Raw genomic sequence first — 23,346 nt, 5'->3', positions numbered from 1 at the left:
TAAGATTATAGATACATGTAAAAAATAAGCAAACAGTACAAATAAGATGGAATTACCATACTTGAAATGACTTTGTAAGGTTTATCCTTTTCTTTCACAGTTAAAAAAAAAAAAGTGGTTTTTTTTGTTGTTGTTGTTTTTAATATAAATGCTGTCATGGGTTTGGAAAGGAGGAAGAAAAAACAAGTGGGAAGATTTCCACTTAAAATTATGAAGTTGAATATTCTCAATAAAGAGTAAAGCTGGAAATTCCATTCAGAAAATTGAAAATTTCAATTCAGTAATTATATATATTGAGGACATACTAGTCTCTAGACTGAGTACTGCAAAACCAAGATGAAAAGAACAAACATGCATGACATAAGGCTTTGGACTCTAAAAAGTCACTATGGAGATTATGTGTCTATTCTGTAATAGAGAAAGGAAATATGATAAATATGGAAAATCTTTATTTAAAATAACTGGGCTGATTCTAATCGATTTGTACATTATTTCATAGGAGGAACATATACTTTAATGTTTTTAAATGTAAAAAAAAAATTATAGGCACACAAAAGGAGGGTTTTTTTTCTCCTCTATTATAAGATTTCTTGGAGACATACAGCGGCTTTGCCTTTCTTATATAATTGAATTTCAGAGGGAAAAGAGGCCCTTAGTGTAAAATGTTTCCCCAGATGGAAAATAGTGTTCCCACTTGATAAAGCTGGGACGAGCAGGTCATCTAGCTCACCTAGGAGCCAAGGGCAGGATGGGAGCAGTGCTGATTGCAAGTCTTAGTCTCTGCTTCTGGTCCAGGTTCGTGTTCCACCTGTATTCCACTGAAGCATGTGAGTCTTTCTGCCCAGGGTAGAAAGGAGAGAGTGGTGTAAATGCCATGCAATTAATTTGCATATTTGAAGACTAAAAACCACCAGCCGAGAAAGAAAACTTCAGGATTGGTCATTCCTTGTTCCTCCCTCTTCTTCCTTCTTCCTAAAGATAATTATCTACTCTTCCTTAAATGTTTTGTAACACAATAAAAAAATTGCTATTTTAATTATATAAATATAAAGTAAATATGTTAATATTTATAATACATCATATCACATTATACTATATATACTATGTAATCTAAATATAAATATAAAAATTAAATACAATTCCATCCTCAGAGTTTGGCCAGATAAGTGAGAAGGTGTGATGGGAGAAGAATGGGAGAATGAAGAGTGAAACAAAGTACTCTCTCAGAAACACACACACACACACACACACACACACACACACACACACACACACACACACACACACACACACCCCAGGGAGTAGGAAAGTGACCTAGGAAAAGTGCTTCTGGTCTGTGAACTGTCACTGAATTTACTTGGTTTTATCCTGCTGTTTCCTGTCTCTTGATTAGCCTCTATTACTGCCTTTTCAAATGCAAATTAGATTACCCTCTTATCATGGAGCTTCATTTGCTCTCCCACCTTCAGTAGTTAGTGCCCTGCTCTACGTGGGAATGACAGAGCAGCTCACTGGATTGGAAACACTGTCCAGCTTCAACAGCACTGACCAGAGAAATCAATTTATAAGCCAGTAGGCTGGCGGTGTTCCGTTCTGGCAACACGTTACAGTCACCTGGGGAGCTTTTTAAAATTTATCCATGCCGCCCTTCACCTTTGACCAACTAAACCAGGATCTTTTAATACTTCGTCCTTGGGGATCAGCATTTAAAAACAAACAAGCAAGCAAACAGTCAAACCGTCAGGGTGGTTTCTAATATGTCACCAGAATTCAGAACCACTGGTCCAGAAGATTCTCCACTCTTGCATGAGGGTCTTAAAATTTATTGCAAAGTATCCATTCAGAAAATTTGAAGCAAACTTTGTCCTTTGATTTTCAAGTAACAGGAGGATTTTTTTTTTTAATGTTGGGATATCCCTTTATTATTTTCATCTTTTATGCTCTCTTGCTGTTTTAATTCCTTTTTTTAATTTTCTTACCCCAAACTCATAACTTGGGATAACTTGGGATTTCACATGTTGCTACTTATTACCTGTTTCACAAACATCCTGGAAAGTTTGTGTTTGGCTTTTTACTTCGCTCTGTTCTTGGTTTAAAGTATGCATTAAACTGAGATTGCTGCTGCAACAGGAAGCACTTTTATTCTGACTCTGTGATTAGTTAATATGCTTCCTTTCTGGCAAACAGATGGTGAATTGAACGTAGAACTTTTCTTCTGAGTAGCTGCTTGAGTGGGGATTATATTATAAATAGTACAAAAGGACTGCTCAATCAAAAGATTTTACATTAAGTGAAGACAAAAAGTCACAGCCAGTGTTGGGTATTTTGTCACAGGACAAAGAAGCCGTATGTCTCCCTGCCAGGTTATTCAGTGACTGACTTAGAAACAGTTTTTACTTTATCCAGAGGAAAATCATCATAATTAAGTTGTCTCTTCTGAAATTGGCACTGTATTTCTTTTTTACAAAAGTCAGTAAAACATGAGTGCTTAAAATATATCTTTGAAAAAGCCGAAGTGACTAATTAACAAACACGGGTGTTACCATCATAAAAATTATCAACTCCCTTTCTTATCAGGCTAAGGATGATTTTTTTCACCTTACACAGAGCATGGTATATGTATATAAAATATGGATCGTATTAATATTACATATTTTTCATTTTATAAAAAAATCTTGAAGGCTTAAGGATTTAAATAAAGTTGCCCTTTTAATGATGTACCTTTCCTTACAAAGCTTTTTCTAAGTTTCCTAAACTTGAAATCCTGACATGTTATAAGTTTTAGGGCTTTTTTCCAGGATTCTCGACTCCCTCCCATCACCGTTGTACTGGACTGTATCTGAGCCTAAACATTCCTTGAAGCTGGGTCTCTAACTCACTTCTTTTCCTTATTTATCTTTTACTGGTATGCTCAGCCTGTCTACTTATCATAACATTGTCTCTTCTTGTAATCAATTCAGCTGACGGGATTGGTCATGTTTCTGTGTAGCCTCACAGCCTTTCAGCAGCACACTCGGAGTTCTGTGGTTGCTAAACTCTTCATCATGCATGTAGTTCCCAGAGATTTAAAAAAGCTGCTTTCATCTAAATATTGAGGTCTCGAAATTTCTGGAAACTTAGATAAAAATAAATGTTCTGTCCCTTTGACTTTTAAATAATATTTAAATAAAGACAGGCAGACAAATTTATGTTGCGTAGGAAAGTTACAGTTTAGGAGAGCTTGCTTCAGTTCATCTTACCATGAATTTCATCTTACCAGAAGTTTGATGAACTTCAGTGCATTTTATGAATGGTTTGGAATGTTTTGAGAGGAAGTGGATGTTGCTAATGTGATTGATACTAAAAGATGGGATGTTATCACAAAGAAGAATATGCACTTCTATCTTAAATTAATGTACAGTTTACCTTGACTGTATGTTTCTGACTTGCCTCTCTGTTGTCCAGGGGACACTTAGGACAACCATCAAACCAGCTAGAGAGGAAAGGAGGCATCCTGCGGTGTTGAGGGTAGTGAGGCCCAGGAGTGTTTAGCTGGGGATCTATTTAACCTGTTTTGAGAGTGTCTGCTCTATGACCATCAAGTTCCCCTGCCCTTGTCTTGCCAGCTTCTCATCACTATATTTCTGACCCTTGGCTTTCAACTTGACTTTGACTTCTGTCCGTTCCCTTTGCTTGTCTTCTAGACTCTTACTCTTTCTTCCTGCCCCTGTCCTGTGGCAGCATCTTGCGTTATGCCTGCCCTTTCCTGTCTGAAAAGTCTACTTTATTTCAGACATTCTGGAGGCCATCTTGCTCTATTAAATATTTAGGGTGGTCCTTGAAACCTTGCTGTCTTCTTGTTGAAATATTTGTGGACGTGCTACACTTCTGGGCTACAAAGAATGCCTTGTATTAAAGATTCAGCGATGATGAAGTACCTAAGATATGTTATTTGTCTTCAGTTGTATTTTTTTGTAACACGATAAATTAATCTTATTTTTTCAGAGTTTTTCCTCATGACTTAAAGCTATTTCTCTCCCAATTATCATTCCCATTTCTCTGAGGACAGAGAAAAACTAATGAAAAGCTGTCTCTGGATTTTATGTAATTAATTTATGTTAAAGAAAAATTGTTTTATTTCTTGAGTTATCTTGTTACATTTCAAGGTTTGCAAATACATTAAAATTCAGAAGTCACCAAAACCACTGGGCCACTTTTACTCTGAGTAGCTCTTTTCTTCTTTGGAGAAGTAGTAGGGATCAGTGGAGGAAGTATGGAAACAGTTTTTCTTACCCTGGCTAGCGTACGCTGGTAGCAACCCTTCAAAAGGTGATTCACACTTGGCTCTAAGAATGTAGAGTTGATCAAGCGTCCAAATATTCTTTGTTTTTTTTTTTTTAATCACAGAATTGACTCCTGAGGAGAGAGCCCAAAAGATTGCCAAAGCCATGCGTAAGCAGTCGTCTGAAGTCAAAGGGAAGTGGGAAAGTCTAAATGCTGTTACTAGCAATTGGCAAAAGCAAGTGGACAAGGCGTTGGAGAAGCTCAGAGACCTGCAGGGAGCGATGGATGAGCTCGATGCTGACCTGAAGGAGGCGGAGGCCGTGCGGAATGGCTGGAAGCCTGTGGGAGACTTGCTCATCGACTCGCTGCAGGACCACATTGAGAAAACCATGGTCAGCATCCCTGCCTCAGATAAAGGATTTAAGAAATCCTTTATTGTTAAATATAACACAAATAAGGAGAGCCACATATATAAACTGTTATGAGGGATTGTTATAATGCCAACACTGTTACGACCTCCACCAAAATCAGAATATAGAGCTTTTCCAGACATAATAGATGTTTTCCATATGCCCCTCACCATCAGAACCCCCATCCCCGCCAAACTAACGACTAAGGTGACTTCTACAATAATTTACTTTTACTTTTCTTTATACGTTTTCACCCAGCTGTGCATCCCTAAACAATATAGGTTAGTTTTACCTGTTTTCGTTGAGTTTTTTTTTTTTTTAAATAATACAGCAGAGGACCTTTAATTATATTACTGAGGTTGGGTTTTTTTTTTTTTTTTTTTTGGCTGCGTTGGGTCTTTGTTGCTGCGCGCGGGCTTCCTCTAGTTGTGGCGAGGGGGGGCTACTCTTCCTTGCGGTGCGCGTGCTTCTCGTTGCAATGGCTTCTCTTGTTGCGGAGCACGGGCTCTGGGCGCGTGGGCTTCAGTAGTTGTGGCCCATGGGCTCAGTAGTTGTGGCTCGTGGGCTCTAGAACACAGGCCCAGTAGTTGTTGCACAGGGGCTTAGTTGCTCCACGGCATGTGGGATCTTCTGGACCAGGGCTCGAACCCGTGTCCCCTGCATTGGCAGGCAGATTCTTAACCACTGCGTCACCAGGGAAGTCCCTGTAAGAATATTTTAAAGTCCCTTTTAATCTCCAGATTTCCCATTTATCTTTTGTTTGTTTTCTTTGCAATGTATTTGTTGAAGAAACTGAATTGTTTCTTTGACAGTGTTTCTCACAGCCTGGATCTTACAGAATGGCATCCACATGGTGTAGTCTGGCAGGTTCCTTTTTAAATCAGTGGTTGGATTTAGAAGTTTAATCAAAAGTATACTGTTTTCCTGGGAGTTCTTATCTGCTAATTATATCTTATTGTCTGAGTATGTAATGAAGAATTAGTTTAGCTATAAATTCTGTTTGTAATCAGGTATTGCCCAAAGTTAAAGATGTTAGACCTCTGGTCTAGATTCCCTTTGGCTCCCGTATTGTAGAACATATCCAGAAAAGCAGTTAATGGAGTTTAGGTGATAAAAGACACAAATAACAGATTTAGAGTGTATTAGGTTTTTAGTAGCATAGTAAACTATATACTAGGTAGTCATGAATCAAATCAAAGGATAAACGGATGAAAAATCAGGCTGACAATATCAATATCATGAACGGAATTTTTATTGCAAAAGATATACATCTTTTGTGCACAGATATTGGATAATACTATCCCTTTGTTTCGCCTGTGGCTGAATAGGAAAAGAGAAGAAAGGTCTAGGAAATTAACTGAATTCTACTCAGGCAAATTACATCAGTAAATAAATATATGTGTAGACATAGGAATAATAATAATAGATAGCATTTACTGATGCTTACTGTGTGCCAAGAACTGTTCTTAGCCAGTTTACATTGGTATCTCTTTTAATCCTCCCAGCAACCCATCAAGATAAGTATTATTATTATGTCCATTTTACAAATGATGACATTGCAGATACTGCTCAAGCCCACACAGCTAGGAAGTGGTGGAGTTTTCATGATTTCTTTCTTGCTCTTCTCTTTCATTGTAGAGACCTCATTCATAATAATGTAATTAAGCTTAACTTTGATCAGCTACTTGAATTTGAATCTTTAAAAGCTACGTATTAAATTTTCAACCAAAAATGTTTATTACTGAAAGAGTATTGGGGTACCATCTTTCATTGTAAATATGCATGTTTCCAGTGACCCTGTGAATTAAGTAGGCTTCTTCCTGTGACTGTAGTATCCAAAAAGCTTTTCCATAATTGAATCTGAGTTAAAATAACAAACTGAAAATAAAACCTTTTAGGATAGGTTCTTTGGAAGTTGCACACTTCTTGTATTTTAAAAGATGATTTTTCAACACTGAAAATCTTTAAGCCAATGGTTTACGAAAAGTATGTTCTATTGGTTTGCAAAAATGCCTCTTGGTTGGAGCAAGAATTTACCCATTTGAATTTGAAAGCATCAGTTTTTAATACAGGATGACTAGGGTTGAGGGAGAAATGAAGTTATATCTGGACTAAAAATTTGGGAGTTGTTAATCCCATTTGATTGAAGAAATTACCCATCTCTGCATCCAAATCCTTCTGTTTAAATTTCTGCTTATGTGGGAAAGCTAGGAAAAATACAGCTAATATTTAAGACAAAGTAATAAACTGTGGATTAAGATATTTTAACATCTTATTAGGAAAAAAGAAAATAAAACCCAAGTCTCTTTAAACCAAGTAAAATTGATGCAAAGTCCGGGGTGTTTTACACGTGCTCTAAAGTATACCCCAATCCCAGTGAAGCTATAGGCAGGTGAAAATAAGTTCTGATTATTGCCAAATATTATTAAATATACCAAAGCAACTGGAAAACAAAATCTTTTAGGGTAATCCAATAATTTTAACTTCCTAAAATTATCCTTAATCATTCTTATTTGCAGAATACACACCTCTGACAGGAGAAGGGCTGGGATTCACATCTGCCAACGGGCTGCCGGTCAGCACCTTTAACACTAACAGATGTTTCTGCTTTCATAGCAAAGAAAACCACATAGATTTTTATTCTCCTATAGGAAAGTGCAGCCAAAACATGATAAATTGGTTCTTTATACCAGAACATACAACAGATCTGAAACAATTTTAAAATTTGCTTTATTTTAGAAAGCCCCTTAATTTGGAGCTCTTAAAAACCAAAAGATAAACTTTCTTAATAGAAAGATTCCTCATTACCATAAAACACTGGACCACAAAAACAAAATTAAACCTAAAATGCATTGTTTGTCTAAGGACTTTTATTTTATTATTTATTTATTTATTTAATTAATTTTATTTTTGCCTGCGTTGGGTCTTTGTTGCTGCGCGCAGGCTTTTCTCTGGTTGCAATGAGCGAGGGCTACTCTTCGTTGCCGTGCGCGGGCTTCTCATTGCGGTGGCTTCTCTTGTTGCGGAGCACGGGCTCTGGGCATGCGGGCTTCAGTAGTTGTGGCGCACGGGCTATAGAGCGCAGGCTCAGTAGTTGTGGCGCGGCATGTGGGATCTTCCCGGACCAGGGCTCTATCCCGTGTCCTCTGCATTGGCAGGCAGATTCTTAACCACCGAACCACCAGGGAAGCCCTGTCTAAGGACTTTTAATGTTTTTACCTGTGGCTTGTAAGAGAAAAAGCATTATTTTTATAGAGGGGGAAAAAAAATTTCTTCTATAAGATTAAAAAAAATCTGTCTTGAAGTTATAATTTTTAAAAAACTGTCCCCATCTTTTGAAATAAAACTGGTTATTATTTAAAATTATATAAATCTGAGAATATTTTCTAGCATTTCATTTTTAATCGTTAATACCTTCAAAATACAAAGATATTGATTTTAAAAGCTGATTATTAGTGTATGATGTAAAGTCATAACTGAAGAAACCTTGAAAGATTTGAGTTCTGTAATTGGTCTCAAACTGAATCTGAGGGCATTCAGGTCTTTTCAAAGTCCAGACTGAAAAATTCTCTTTTCCCACCCCTCTCTCTGTCCCATGCTTCTATATTAATTATGAATTCTTTAGACCTATAACGTCCCTGTTATCATATATCTGCTTTTCTCGTTGAACTGTATTTGTGAATCCGTTTATTTGTACACATTCTGTCATCCATGAAAGGCCAGCGTCTGCAGTCATGGAGAAAAACTATTACAACTCTGAATTCCTTCCATGCTGTAGCAATTTTCACATCTTCATGGGCTTCCCTTCTTCTACCTGATTCTTAATTTTTTTTTTTTTTTTGCTTTATGCTATATTACAGAGTAATTTACCTAACCCCACAACCTCAGGCATCATTTATTTACAGCTGAATCCCAAATGTCCATCTCCAGGCCTGCCTTTGAAATGCTGGTGTCTTCAGGGTTCTAGTGATATTTCTTTCTGTACATTGACTTCCATGCTCACTGTTTCGGGTGTCATTTACACAGTTACCCCCAAAGTCCATATCTTTCACTCTGTCTCTGGGCTCCAGATCTATTCTTCTGACTCTCCAGCTTGACCTTCCTCGTGGTTTTTGGACATATTCAAGAATTTTGAAATGCCGAAACATATTCTCAGGTTTACCTAAAATTAATTTTCTTTTTTAAAATAAGGTCATATTCTTAATATTATTTTGATGTTTACCAACCATAATGATTATTTCTAGCCTTTACATGTTATAAAAGGGGGAACTGGGAAGTGGTTAGAGAGGTTTTCTTTTTATAAGCATAAGGAGGAAGTCAAATTAATATTGTAGTGTTTTAATAAAACTTTATAGCCTTCAAAGCACTTTGATACCTATTATTCATTAGCTAAACTTGGAGTGATGAAAGAGAAGAAAGGGAACTCATAGACATAGGCCTAGTCTCTTAAGGGGTGGAGATGATAGAAATGCTGAAACTTGAGAGCTGATGCTAACAGTATGTTGATAACACCTAATACCTGTAAGTTTGGTACATGATTAATTTTTGACACACCAAAGAGTTAAAACTATGCTGTTCTCTTTTAATATCCCAGTTCTGTTCCCAATTCCATATTGGCTTAATCTTGCCTCAAGTACCATTTTTTGAGCCTTCATCATTAGAAATGGACTCTGCCCTTCTTGTATTGCAAACTTTGTGCTGAGTACTGGAGATTGTCCATCCTCAAGAAGCTTCCATTCTATGGGGGATGGGGGGGCATTAAAATATGAATGCTTACAATACCAAGAACTGAGAGCTCTGATAAGAAATGATGTTTAAAATCTATAATGAGTGGTTCACATGGCACCAAACAATCAAGAATGCCTCCCACCGTAAAACCTGATTTGTGTGTCCAGAGATGTGCAGCCTGGAAATCCTGGCTGGGTTGGAGGTGGCAGGTAGAATGCTGAGGAGCACATGGGCGGGGCCTGCAGCTAGGGCTGGGGAGGGAAAGACCTCTGGGAAATCTTCCCAATGGGTCAGGCACTCCAGTGAGTTTTTTAAGGGATGGGTCGGATCTAAGCAAAGACTTTGTGGGGAAAAGGATACATGAAAATAGAGGGGGTTGGAATTATGTGGAGAAAGGAGAAAACTTAGTGTTTTCATTATTTTGTTGTTCATTCTCACAGGGCATATCACTGTCATTGACCTGAAATATTTTTTGGTTTTTTTCCCCCTCTTCACATACACCCCTTCAATCCCCACTTATAACAGCTCTCTTACTGTGCTCGGAACTGTAATTTGTCAGTTCTAAGCTTCATCTACCTCTTTTCTGACAGACCCTGCTCTTCCTGGCCTACCTTTAACTGCAAAGAGAGGTCATAAATGACTTTGAAAGAGATATATAAATATATAAATCTATGAGTATATAATATGCATAGATTTTGTGGTTAGGAAAGCTTTTTTTTTACCGGCCACTTTCTAACGTAATTTTAAATGGAAAGAGTTCAAATCAAGGTGTTGCATCAGGTGAAAAAATATTAAGGTATCCATATTAAAAAAGGAAAATATGAAAGAAAATTAAAGATAAAATCAAGACTAGAAATTAGTAAAATGGATAAAAGTGGGAAACATTTTCCAGATTAAATTGCATATCATGAAAAATTTGAAAGAAATACATAATCATTTAAATGAGTTTGCATTATAATTTTTCTCTTCGTGCATCTATTTAGATTCTCTGGCTTATAAAGGGTGATTCTTTGGCTGGTGGTCCTGGTTGCTCAAGACCTGAATTGAGTCAGCTATTATTGAGTGGGCAGCTATAGTTATGGCCTCTTAGCTGGTCTTGGTGTTTTGGGTTTTTTTTTAAGGAAATATGGAATACTAGCTTTTGTTATATTCTTTTCTGATGACATTATTCTTGTCCTTTTCTTCCAGGCATTTAGAGAAGAAATTGCACCAATCAACTTAAAAGTTAAAACAGTGAATGATTTATCCAGTCAGTTGTCTCCACTTGACCTGCACCCATCTCTAAAGATGTCTCGCCAGTTGGATGACCTTAATATGCGATGGAAACTTTTGCAGGTGTCAGCTGATTCCTCTTCATAATGCAGGCTTACACTTTGGTCTTTAAGCCCTCCCTCTCTGTTCTACCACCTGTGATCCTTTTCTCTTTCTTTATGGGTTGCATTCGATAATGGATTTCTAGCCTGAGATGACATCAGTTGTCTTTCAGTATCTTGAACCCAAAGGCCTCATTTATTTATGAATATAGATTTTAATGTAATTTTATGATGTTCTCTTCATATGATATTTTTAGAAAATTGCAAAAGGTCAAATAAATCACAGTAATTGAAACCTATTGTAGGTCACAGAAACATTTTTTCCATAATGGCTCATAAAGCAGTCATTTTTCTTACTTTAATCCTGTATTTTTTTTTTTTTCTTTTGAAAAGTTAAGAAAGTCCGCATCCTTCTTCTTCCTCTGCCTGCTATTTAGGTATCTTGCTCATTTTTTCCAGCTAGCATACTTTACTGCAGTGGTGTTTACCTTTAGCCCTTAGATCTTAGTTGCTCTAATGCAGTTGTTCTAATGACTAGGCCTAACTTGTGCATCTCAGATTTAAAAGAGCCAAACCAAGAAGAGTCCTCCTGAGTGTTACTAAGTATCAGCATTTGCAAGTCACCACATGTGCCAGTCAGTAGTTTTTGTCTCAGTCTTTGTGGAGCTGTGTCACATTTAGTGGCCAGTTTCTAGGAGTCATAATAATCATTTTTTCCCCCTGAAAAGTAGTGGGATAGTTTAAGTGGAAGATTGAAAAAATAATTCTTACTAATCTTTCTCTATATTTTGTACCTAAAATGATGTGATATATAACAAGATAAATATGTAATTTTGAGGTAGCACATAAAATCATTTTAGTTTAAAGGTATAATATTTTATAGCATGATAGGTGCTGAATTAATTCAAATGTTGAACCACCCAATGGTTTATATATTTTCTTCATGAAATTGAAGAGGTAATAAATGAGTGTATAGTATTAGACAGTCTTTTCTGTCTTTGAAAAGAATATTAATAATCTAGGATTAGTAAAGCAGGATCTGTTAAACTCATACATGCTTTTCTAGTGAGTAGAACACAAAAGCATTTGATTTGTACTCCTTATTTCTTCTGCTCCCTTTCTCTAATTCATTATCTTCACGTAGGTATTCCTGTGGTCCATCTTGATTCCCTTCCCACTCTGCTTCTGTTATTACTATCTGCAAAGATTGGAAGTCAGGGAATACGTTATGCGTGAAAAAGGATGTGTATTCTTTCATCCTGATCTCTGAGCCTGGTAACCACTCGAGCTCAGATGTTAGCTGCTGATTGAACAAGAGGAGCACAATTTACGCTGGAAGACAACAGTGTTAAATTTCAAGAGCAGCATCTTGTGTTCTCCTCTGGAATGTAAAAGTGTGGGGTTTGAATGCTTTTTGGCCATAACAAACAATGTACCTGCTAATGTAATTTAAATAGCTAACCAGGAGAAACTAGAGGTGCCCAGTGAGCCAGAGACACACGTTCCATTTAAAGGCAGCTGAAAATAAGATTGGCAATCTAAGCAAAACACCTGACTAGCATTACTAGACAAAGACCAGGAAAAGGAAACGGAAATGTCAGTAAGGCTGTGTGCAATTGTTATTGATTTGCAATTAGTTTCTCAGGGTACCAACTCTGCATTTTCAAAATATAGAGAGCTAAGAATGTGGTTAAAAAATATAGAGAGTATATCATTCAGCTGGTATCTACTTGAATACTTCCAAATCAAGATGATGGACATGAATTTGGAGGAATTCATATGTCCATATTCATATGTCCTTTCACTCTCCATCTCTATCTATCTATCTATCTATCTGTCTATCTATCAATCTTCATCATCATCATTATCATCTATCTATTCATCTGTCTGTTTTTTCCCTTGGAATATTTTAGACTTCTTTTTCATTTGCTCCCCATAACCCTTTTTACCACCTTCCTTACAAAAGAGAGATGAGTAGCCACTGACCCCATGACCACATCCTGACTTTAGATACTTTAGAATGTTACGCTTTTGAGTTAAGTGTGGAATAACTTAACTTGCCTTGACTAATAACAATCTATGCCTTGACTAAGGCATAGATTCTGGCATCAGATGGGCTGGGTATGAATACTAGCATTGCCACATACAAACTTTATGCCCTTGGACACCTCTTTCTATCTCAATATCTTCATGTATAAAACAATGATAATAATGAGTAATACCCAATATGATTTTTGTGAGGGTTAAAAGAATTAATTCATTTAAACTACTTGGAAGAGTACCTGGCACTATTTACTGTTACTTGAGGTCAGAAGGGGTCTATTTTCATACCAATATTTTGATTCCAGATACAGAGGAGTCTGTACCAGCAGTCATATCTTGGGCAGTAGCATCATTTATTATAATACTTAAATCAAGGATATTATTAAGGTTATTGTTTTGAAATCCAATTATTTCTTGTGTGTGTATGTGCAGGTTTCTGTGGACGATCGCCTTAAACAGCTTCAGGAAGCCCATAGAGATTTTGGACCATCCTCACAGCATTTTCTCTCTAGTAAGTACCAATAAACTTGACTGATCTCATTAATTGAATGAATCAGCATATTATTTCACTCTCACTCAAGAAGCTGTATTCTTTGCTATAAATATATTTATCAGATGAATATGTAAAAGAAGATGTCAACATCAGTGACAAGATTGCTTATTGGTTATTGTTTCTATAATCTGGTCGTGCTAATTCTTTGAAGTGAAGTAAAAATTAATTCATCTTAGCTAGGGTTTTTCACTGGACCATCTGTTATAATAACTAATATAGTATCATAGCATTGCTATGCCGTATGCAAAGATTATGAACTTTTTCACAATAAAGAAATCATTTTTATATTTTAAAATTTTTAATTAATTTTCCTCCTTAAAAAGTGCATATTTGTTTAAAATGCACCTGGAAATTTAAAAAGTAAAAAAAAAAAAATTACTTACCACAAATCTTTGAGAAGATTTTGGTTTATTAGGCTCACTGCAATCATACTTGGCTTTTCTTCTGGTTAAGTATTGCAGATTTAGCCAAACCCACATATGTAGATTTTTATGCAGTAGTCTCCAACTGAAATTTTTCATTTTATGGACTGTTCCTGAGATCTTAAATAAGTAATTTGAACTCCTACTTTGTTTATCACTCACTGCTAAGGAAACTAAAGAATGTAGAATTCAGAGTCACCCAGATTGAGATTAAAATATTAATTCTGCCTTTTACCAGGCCTGTGAATCCCTGAAAGTTAATTTCTTTATCTTAAAATTACTATAATAATACTTATTTCCTCTGATTGCCTTGAGGTTTAAATAAGAAAACAGATCAAGTTACACAAAGCACTTAACACAGTTCTTCGCACAAATGCTTTCACTAAATGTTAATTCCTTTCCTTTCCTTTTCTCTGGCAAACATATGTAAGCAAGCACTTTGTTTAATTCAATTTAAGTGAAGGTTGAAACTTAATGCAAAGCTTATTTTCCCAATTATGGTACCTTTGGATCTATAGCCATAGAGAAAACTGAAGTAATAATATCGTGTCTTCTAACTAAATTGCTTACATTTATATTTTCTCTTAATCTTTGTCACGGTTGGTAATCTGCTTTACCTCAATTCAAGGTCAGGCTTTTCTTACTCTCACAATTTCAAGAATCCTAATCAGTCATTTCCTGACTTTTCTGTCCTATGCCTTTCTAGAGCTCAAGCTAGCTCTCGCCAGTGTTCCTTTCTCTCTCTGTCTCTGTCTCTCTGTCTGTCTGTCTGTCTCTCTCTCTCCCTCTCTCCCCTCCACCCTCCCTTACTCCACCCCCCCCGCCCCCCCCCCCCCCCCCCCCCGCTCACACACACACACACACACACACCTGTTTCACACCCCTGAGCTCTTAGGTAGCCTATCTTTGAGTGATGTTTAGTCCTTCCTGGAATGTACTGTCTACCTGGGTGTCAGGATGCATTTCCATTTGGATACTATCAATGTTGATGAAATAAATGGGCTTGCAGAATACTCATTAGGTATGAATTAACTCCAGATTGCTTACACTTAATTTTATAGAATGTAAAGCTATATGCTAAGACCAAATTAAAGAGAAATTTAACAAATAATTGAGATTCTATAGTTCTAAGGCATATGTATTTATTAGTATTGATGAAACTGAACACTTTCACCTCACAACCATTCTTTCATAATAAAAATCAAACTCTTGTTCATTAGGAAATGAAACTTGTAAAAACTGTGAAACTCAAGCACATTGCCTTTCATTGCCTAGCACTGGCAGTCCAAGGAGGTCAAAGTTATTCAAATCAAAACAATTATTAAAATGAATGGAGGGCTTCCCTGGTGGCGCAGTGGTTGAGAATCTGCCTGCCAATGCAGGGGACACGGGTTCGAGCCCTGGTCTGGGAAGATCCCACATGCCGCGGAGCAACTGGGCCCGTGAGCCACAACTACTGAGCCTGCGCGTCTGGAGCCTGTGCTCCGCAACAAGAGAGGCCGCGATGGTGAGAGGCCCGCGCACAGTGATGAAGAGTGGTCCCCACTTGCCGTAACTAGAGAAAGCCCTCGCACAGAAACGAAGACTCAACACAGTCATAAATAAATAAATAAAAGAACGTGAATTTCTTAAAAAAAAAAAAAAATGAATGGAGAAGTGTAAACAAAATCCCAATTAATAAATTTAATAATTGTTATCCATTGCTGCTCAGAACCTTTGGCTTTCTTGTATTTCTTGGATTTTAGCCATAGTTACAAAAGGAGGCTGTTTAGTTAGGCACAAAATAAAAACTGACCTATTAGCCTGGTGCCAGTGCTGAAACGAGGTTGGCTCTAATGAGAAATTTAATATGCCTAGTTCCACATTTTCATCTGCCTTTTCTACTTTCATGGACATAGTTGCAGAAGGGAGTGCTCATACTTTATAAAGAGAGGAAGAATTGTTGAATAGAAATATTGCTGAACTAGTGGTCAGAAATCCTGAAATCACGTCTTGGCTCAGCCATTTATTTATTGGGCAAGTAATTTCACCTCTAATATTTAGTTCCTCATAGTTGACTTCCTTATCAATAGATGTATTTGAAAATGCTCTGCAAAGTTTAGAATGCTACACATTAGTAAGATAGTATTATGATACCATATTCAGGAAAGAAAAATTGGTGACAACTGGTTGTATGAGAATCTAGTGATATTTGCAAAGTTTTATTTGAATTTGCTTATTAGTTCATTTACCAAAATTCCTTAATAGTTCTAGTTACATATGTACAATTCTTCTTAATAAGTCTTAAAATAATTGGTTTAATGTAGGAAAAGAATATTTTTATAAAAAAGGAGTAAATGGATTTGTAAAAAATTAGTACCTCAATAAAACAAAACATAAAATCTCAATCATAGTGATGTCTAGTGTAAAAGTAGGGAACTATATGTTCTGTGCATTTCAGGTAAAAATAAGTATTTGGAATTCTTCTATCTAGATAATTGCCTTGGTTCTTTACAACCCTTTGGCTATGTTTATTTTAATTTTCCCTTTTTAAAATTCATATAATTGAGTTTCTTTAAATGCCATTTGTCCTCAATAGTTATTCCTGTGACTATGAAGCAAAGTGAAGAGTGTTATTAATGATCTGGAAAATTCAGTGTTAAGAAATCTAGTTTACAATCTGGGTATACCAGGTAAAATTAACTTTGGTTTTAGCTTAATCAAAATATATACAGAGTACAATTTCCAGATAGCACTAAATTTTAACTTTTGATTGTTGTAAACCGTAAAACTTGATATTTAAAAATATTTGTATCAACAGGTTCAATTAGAGTTGGCATTAGAAATTGAGACTGTGTTGTTTCTTTCCTTGCTTCAAATGAATCTTTAAAGCCACTCTTTGTTTGGCCTAGCAGATTTCATAATTATAAGAATCCAGCAGTTCTCATTGAATTTGCTGTAAAACGTGTTCAGTTGTTTTGCATTAAGGCATAAGGCTTTTGGGTTAGCAGTGTTTCCAATAACCTCCCTTTGTTTCTTCAGCTTCAGTGCAGCTGCCATGGCAAAGATCCATTTCACATAATAAAGTGCCCTATTACATCAAGTAAGTTGATTTTAATTCTCCTTTATGATACCAAGAAAATAAAGTTATGTTGATAACTTAAGAGGCTTTAAGTAACCATTGTTAAGTATCAAAGTTATGAATTAACTTTAAAAAATGGATTTCAGTCCTATTATATGAAGGAAATTATGTATCTATGTTTATAAAGATATAAAGAATATATATTTACTATTTGAAAAAAATTAGTTTAAAACTCAAGAGTGATATTTGTAATTCATTAGATGAGGCTACAGGTATATTTAGCTGATATTTTTATAAAGCAGGTATTAAAATATTTGGGGAAAATGACAAAATTCCTAAATATTCTTGACATAGTGATGTTTCTCAAACTGTGTTGATTCTAAGCCATTTTTGTGTCTCCCAGAAAATGCATTTAAAAAGTACTTGTACTCTTCTCATTTTAATCCACCAAAAAGAAAGTATTTTATCATTAAAACGTTCAATATTTTCAAGTTCTTTTAGACTTATGGAAATTATCTACAACATTAGGTTTATTATCCAGCATTTTTGTTGTCAACTTGACAGTTTCTCCTTTTGTACATAGTAAGTTTCTCCTTATTATGTAGCATTTTATAAATTTTGTATAATTTACATAAGGTCTGCATAGGATTTGATCCTTGGCTTAGTCTGTGTGTTGTCATTGGACAGAATGATAAAATTCATCTTGTGAAATCCCTTGAGATGTAAATTATTGATTTACACTGTGATAAAGGTGATAAGAGTTGTAGTTGGATCTATTTTATGTATAAGTTGAACGGTGGCCTAGTTATGAGAAGAACGTTCCTGTTATCAGGAGTCAGCGCTGTTTCAGATTAGTCCTGTGACCTCACACGGGTCAAGTGAAGATCTCTGGGCCAAGTGTCCTTTATATCCTTCCTAAAATGGCATGTGGTATCTCCAAAATCCATGCCAACACTAATAATCTGCTCTTCCAGTATCCCTCTTTGTGTGTGAAATCAAAATGTTTAGAAATAGTATTTTCCTATGAAGCTTTTATTGTGGTCTGAAATCTATCCTCAGATTAAAAAAAATAAATAATTTTGCCATAATACATAATAAATATAATAAGCAATATATGTTACATTGTCTTAAGAGAATTTAATACTTTTATCAGTGTATAATCTACCATGTACTGAGTTGTGATCAATTTAGGTATAAGGTAGCAAAGCAGTTGATTAGTATCAAATTTGCGCAGGCATGAAGGGAAAGGAGTCAGAGGCTCGGCAAATTGACGTCTTTATTAAGAAAAGATGCGATCATCTGATCCAAATTTAAAACATTTTAATTTATATTCTACATAATAATAATAGTTATAGTATTAGAGAGTTTCAATTTGCTGGGTGAATATTGACTTGAATTGAATATTACAGGTTTTGGTATAAATCTGATGTGCTGCAATAGGCAGAATCTGGCCATACAAAGATGCCCACATCCTGAGCCTTGGATGTGAATAGGTTAGGTTATATGAAGTTGCAGACGGGGGTATGAGCCCGGGAATGCAGGCAGCCTCTAGAAGCTGGAAAAGGCAAGGAAAAGGGATGTGCTCTTGGAACCTCCAGAAAGAAACACAGCCCTGCAAACCTTGTTTTTAGCTCAGGGAGACATTTATTTTGTGGTAATTTGTTACAGCAGCAATAGAAAACTAATACATGTATTATACAAAATCTAGAAGTCCATGCAAATTAATCAAATTAATTAATTTACTGAATTGACCTAGGCTTCTGTATCATCTGATTTTTAAACAATGTAAATTGGATCCAGGAGGCATATTTTTGTTCTTACTAGGTAAAGAAAATACTAAATATGGGAATTCCCTGGCGGTCCAGTGCTTAGGACTCCTTGTCATCACTGTGGAGGGCGTGGGTTTGATCCCTGGTTGGGGAACTAAAATCCCACAAGCTGTGTGGTACAGCCAAAAAAAAAGAAAAACAAATTTTAAATCTGTTACTTGATTATGTTTATGCAATGGTTATCTATTTGATTTGGTACTTTAAAAAATCCATCTGTCATTTCAGCATTACTATTAAAAGGAATTTCTATATGTCCAGGTCGGTTATACGTGACTGAGAATTACATTGTCTAAGTTAGAATTTCACTAATTCAGTGTTTTTATAATTTTGAGAGGATCTAGCAGAATTGTATCCTTGCTCAGTCTACAAAGTTCTTATGGGGCAGACAGGTAGAGTGAAAGCTGGTTTATCTGGCATCTTATTGGCTAGAGCACTATAATCAGCATTTCAAAATATATATAATACATTGATGACCAATAATTTTAATGTGACCTATAGGATTGTAGCATCCTGAAATATTTTCAACATCATTAGTGAAAGATTGGATTTTCTTAAATATTTTAAAATTTTAGTGTTAAATGCTGTAGGATTGTCAAATATTTAGAAATCTGCCCATGTATATAGAGTGAATTCTCTTATTTTTAGAAAACTTGTTTATCCAGATTCTTTCATTATTTGCTTTGTTGTGTAACCTAACAGTTTATTTCCTCATAAAGAAGGAACATCAGTCACTAGAGATAAGATTATACAGGCCAGTATTTCCAGATGAAAAATCATTATGAAAACAAAATTTAATTCCCAAATAAATTAATAAGCAAGTAAATGATGAATGAAAAGGCTTTTAATATACACTTGCCTTTGCATGGCTGTACAAGTAAGTAGAAGAAAAATGTTAGAAACAAATTTCTCATGATTGTCATGCAACTAGAGTTTCCTGGAGCGTATTAGGATGTATTAATATGGCCAACAAAAAAATAATCTTCAGGTAGAAATATTAGATACTTTCAATATTTAAGTATGTAGTTTTATATACTCTAATGCCAGAATATAGCAAGAAAGATGGCAGAGAATGGGAAGGACAAATTGTTTTTATTTTGTATTTTAATTTTATAGGATAGTTAAAACATACTTGGATGGCTCCCCAATGTATTTCTTTCTCTCTAGGTAATTCATTATTAATATTTTGAGGTGTACTGCCATGGCTCCATGACTCATTTGTTTCTAGAAAATGATATAATATAGATCTGAACCGTAAGAGTCTATGTAGTGTAAATCCCTCTATGTTAATATCTTAAGTTGAAACTCATATCTTTAAATGATATTTGCTGCTTCTAAGGTGGACTTCCCAAAGCTGATCTAATTATTTTTCTTTTCTAGTATAGTCCAATGACAGCTCATTGTTCCATCAATTTAAGAAAATTTGAAATGGCTCTTGCTGCCTTCACAATGTACAAAAATCTACCGTAAAACACGATCTCTTTCTCTGTAAATTTTTGGTCATATGTTGGGCTTTCTACAGGTTGTTCGTTTCCTCAACTAAAACTTAACATCCAGGGAGTTTCAGGTGTAAAGGGAATGATGAATAAAAGCCTTGGGTTGAATTTTCTCTTTTTTTTTTTTTTTTTTAATTTCATTTCTTTTTTGGCTGCGTGGGTCTTCATTGCTGCGCGCGGGCTTTCTCTAGTTGCGGAGAGCGGGGGCTACTCTTTGTTGCGGTGCATGGGTTTCTCATTGCGGTGGCTTCTCTTGTTGCGGAGCACGGGCTCTAGGCACGCGGGCTTCAATAGTTGTGGCACACGGGCTCTAGAGCACAGGCTCAGTAGTTGTGGCACGCGGGCTCTAGAGCGCAGGCTAAGTAGTTGTGGCGCACAGGCTTAGTTGCTCCGCGGCATGTGGGATCTTCCTGGACCAGGGCTCGAACCCGTGTCCCCTGCATTGGCAGGCAGATTCTTAACCACTGTGCCACCAGGGAAGTCGGGTTGAATTTTCTTAATATGTCATATTAGTCATATAAAACTCATTGCTTCTCTTTTTGATCCAGAAATAATAATAATAATAATAATAATAATAATAATAAATAGTCATAGTGGGTGATAATAATGGTCATTGTAATAAATTATATGTTTTGAATATTCATTTGTCAGCCACTGTGCTAATCCTGTGCAGGGGTTATCTCTTTTAATTCTCACAGTAGCCCAGTGAAGTATAGGTAGTATCATTACCCCCATTTATAGGCAAGGCTTAGGTAATAAGAACACACACAGCTTGCTTGAGATCACACAGCCAGGAAATCTAAGAGCTGGCATTCAAACCCAGGGACTGACTCCAGTGCCTGAACCCTTGACCACTATGCACCTACTGCCTCCTGTTCTCTGTGTTAGAGGAGGTAGAGGACAGAAATTTTTAGTCCCATGGAAAATTTGGGTAAGATAAAGGATTATATTTAGGAAAGTGCAGTCAGGTGGAGAAAGTATGAGCAGACATCCTTTCTTTCATACTATAGACTGGTTACCATCTACTGTGCACCTGCTATGTGCCAACACTTAAGTGCAGAGCTGTCTAAGAGCAAGACCATGCTTTCTCCAGCACTGCACACTGCCTTTTCTGTAGGGTTCACAATAAGCTAATTCCTGTAGGCCGAATATGTGATTAAGGAAGGTTCACACTGTGGTCTGATAATGGACAAAGGTGCTTTTCTATCGATAGCAGATGTCATTCTCCACAGTCCTGCCAGTGGGATCATGACAGGAGTTTTGAGGTGGGGGAGCAAACTGTCTGGTCCTCCTCTACCTTTGCTCATTCACAAGGTCTGGAGTTTTCTGGCACTGGGGAGATTTCCATCTGAGAGGAGCCTGGCCAACAAAGCTGGCTTATAGGTCCCCTTATAGGGGCTTTTAGCATAGGTGACGCTCTACTTATTCAGCCTGTTAGTAAGCCATCCTGCTTCATAGAATTTAGTAAAGGATAATTAGGAAATATGGTTTTCCTCTCTCCCTCTACAGTGTCTTCTCTAAACCCCAAGTGCGTGACTTTGTGTTGGTACAAATGACAATTCTGCTCACGCTCACAGCTCACCAGTTCTATAGCTTTGTTCTTCCCACTAGAATCTGAAGTACAAAGCTTAATTCTTTTTAATGCAGTCACACACACCCAGCTTTAACATGAACACTTGAGTCAGCTCTGATTATATAGATAATACCTATCACATTCTCTACAACTGACATTCCTCAATATTACAATGTATTAACCAGAATAAACTAATCTGTATCTACAAATGCCGCTACCTTGCAGTCTCTACCTTGTTCTAACTCCCCCTTATGAATAGGTCTAAATCAAGATTTTCCTCAATTTATTACATCTCTTTTACATTTCCTTTTCTGTCCTTGTGTTCAATATGGGTAATCCTGCAGTACTGTTTTAGACCCCTGTCTTGCCTTCCAAGGGTACCCTCTATTGCCCTAATCCATCAATTGCTAGAAAAAAAAAAAAAAATGAAGTTTATAGTTAAAAATGAAATCTTGGAGAGCAAGTAGTTGTTCTTTATAGCAGTCATGCAATTTATTTGCATAAACTGCATATACTTGTCTCAAGTATGTACAGTCTAAAGGAGAGAATTAATGCTTATTTCTTTAAAGGAATTGCAAACCCTGCTTAGATGATGTAGGTGAAATATTTCTTCCCTAAATAAGAGCAGAGAGGAGTGGCAGCAATGGGAAATTCAAATATCCAGCCTCACTGGAAAATCAAAGCTAACAAATGTATAGGTATAACAACACCAAAAGAGAAATTAACATAAAGCAGTTTATCTTTAAATGTTAAGGAAACTCATCCCAAAACAAAATAAATCCATAACAAAGATATTTCTAATAATGGAAGATAGTTCTCTCTGAAAGGTTTCCTATAGCAGCCTTCATCACTCTCCTCTTCCTTAATCAAGATGGGAGAGGGCATCTTTTCGGTTCTAGAATTTTAAGTGGAGAAGTCTTGGGACACACTTTGAGTCTCTTTCCAGAAATGGGGCTTGTGTTTTTGGTTTTAATGATAAATAAATAAATGAAATAGAAATATAAGAGAATGTACTGGCGAGTCTGTTTTTCCAAGAAATGGTCTGTGACTTTATTTTTATTGAAAATAAATGTTTAAAACTCACTGGGCCAACTCTGCTGATGAGGAGGTAAGAATGAAATTGCTTTATGAAAGAATGTAAGCACCTTGGGATCACTCAACCTTCTGGAGCCAGAGGCAGCTTCAGACAAACGAGGAGCATACCTTGGCTGACTAGAAAACTAAGCAGGAGACCGCCTGCTGCGCAGCAAATGGGCAACTACTAGAGTATTTACCAGCGTCCTAGTTTGTTGAGATAATTTAGGTGGAGTTGACACTGTCTTAGAAATACATTGACTAGTTCAGGACTTAAGAAGATACCATCTTTCCTGCCATTCATCCATACGTTGCTGGTGCCAGAGTTATTATAACTATGAAGTGGAATTTTGGCTTGGAATCTTCTAGATTACTCAGTTACATTGAATTATAACAGCACCATCAGCCTTACTACACAGTGTGATTTTAGAGTCAGGGATGCCATTAATAAAGGTCTACCATACGGTGCAGGAAAGATCACTGAGAGGTCATTAAGGGAAGGAAAAATAAAAGATATCTGTACTTGAATTAGTACTGATTAAATTTTTAAATAGTCATTACAGTTAGCAACAGTACAGAAGTAA

General features: G+C 36.3%; 1 protein-coding gene across 8 annotated transcripts in view; it reads left to right on the top strand.

The window, feature by feature from the left end:
- Positions 1-23,346, top strand: part of UTRN (utrophin) — a 506,643-nt gene that overhangs the window by 396,019 nt on the left and 87,278 nt on the right. For all 8 annotated transcript variants that reach the window (XM_057528183.1, XM_057528180.1, XM_057528182.1 and 5 more), the window contains 4 exons: positions 4,387-4,655; positions 10,590-10,736; positions 13,190-13,268; positions 16,754-16,814. In XM_057528183.1, coding sequence (XP_057384166.1) covers positions 4,387-4,655; positions 10,590-10,736; positions 13,190-13,268; positions 16,754-16,814 — 556 coding nt within the window. The remainder of the gene's footprint in view (positions 1-4,386; positions 4,656-10,589; positions 10,737-13,189; positions 13,269-16,753; positions 16,815-23,346) is intronic.

The sequence above is a fragment of the Balaenoptera acutorostrata genome, chromosome 14 (assembly GCF_949987535.1).
Source record: "Balaenoptera acutorostrata chromosome 14, mBalAcu1.1, whole genome shotgun sequence".
Lineage (NCBI taxonomy): Eukaryota > Metazoa > Chordata > Mammalia > Artiodactyla > Balaenopteridae > Balaenoptera > Balaenoptera acutorostrata.
This window is presented reverse-complemented; position numbering and strand designations above follow the sequence as displayed.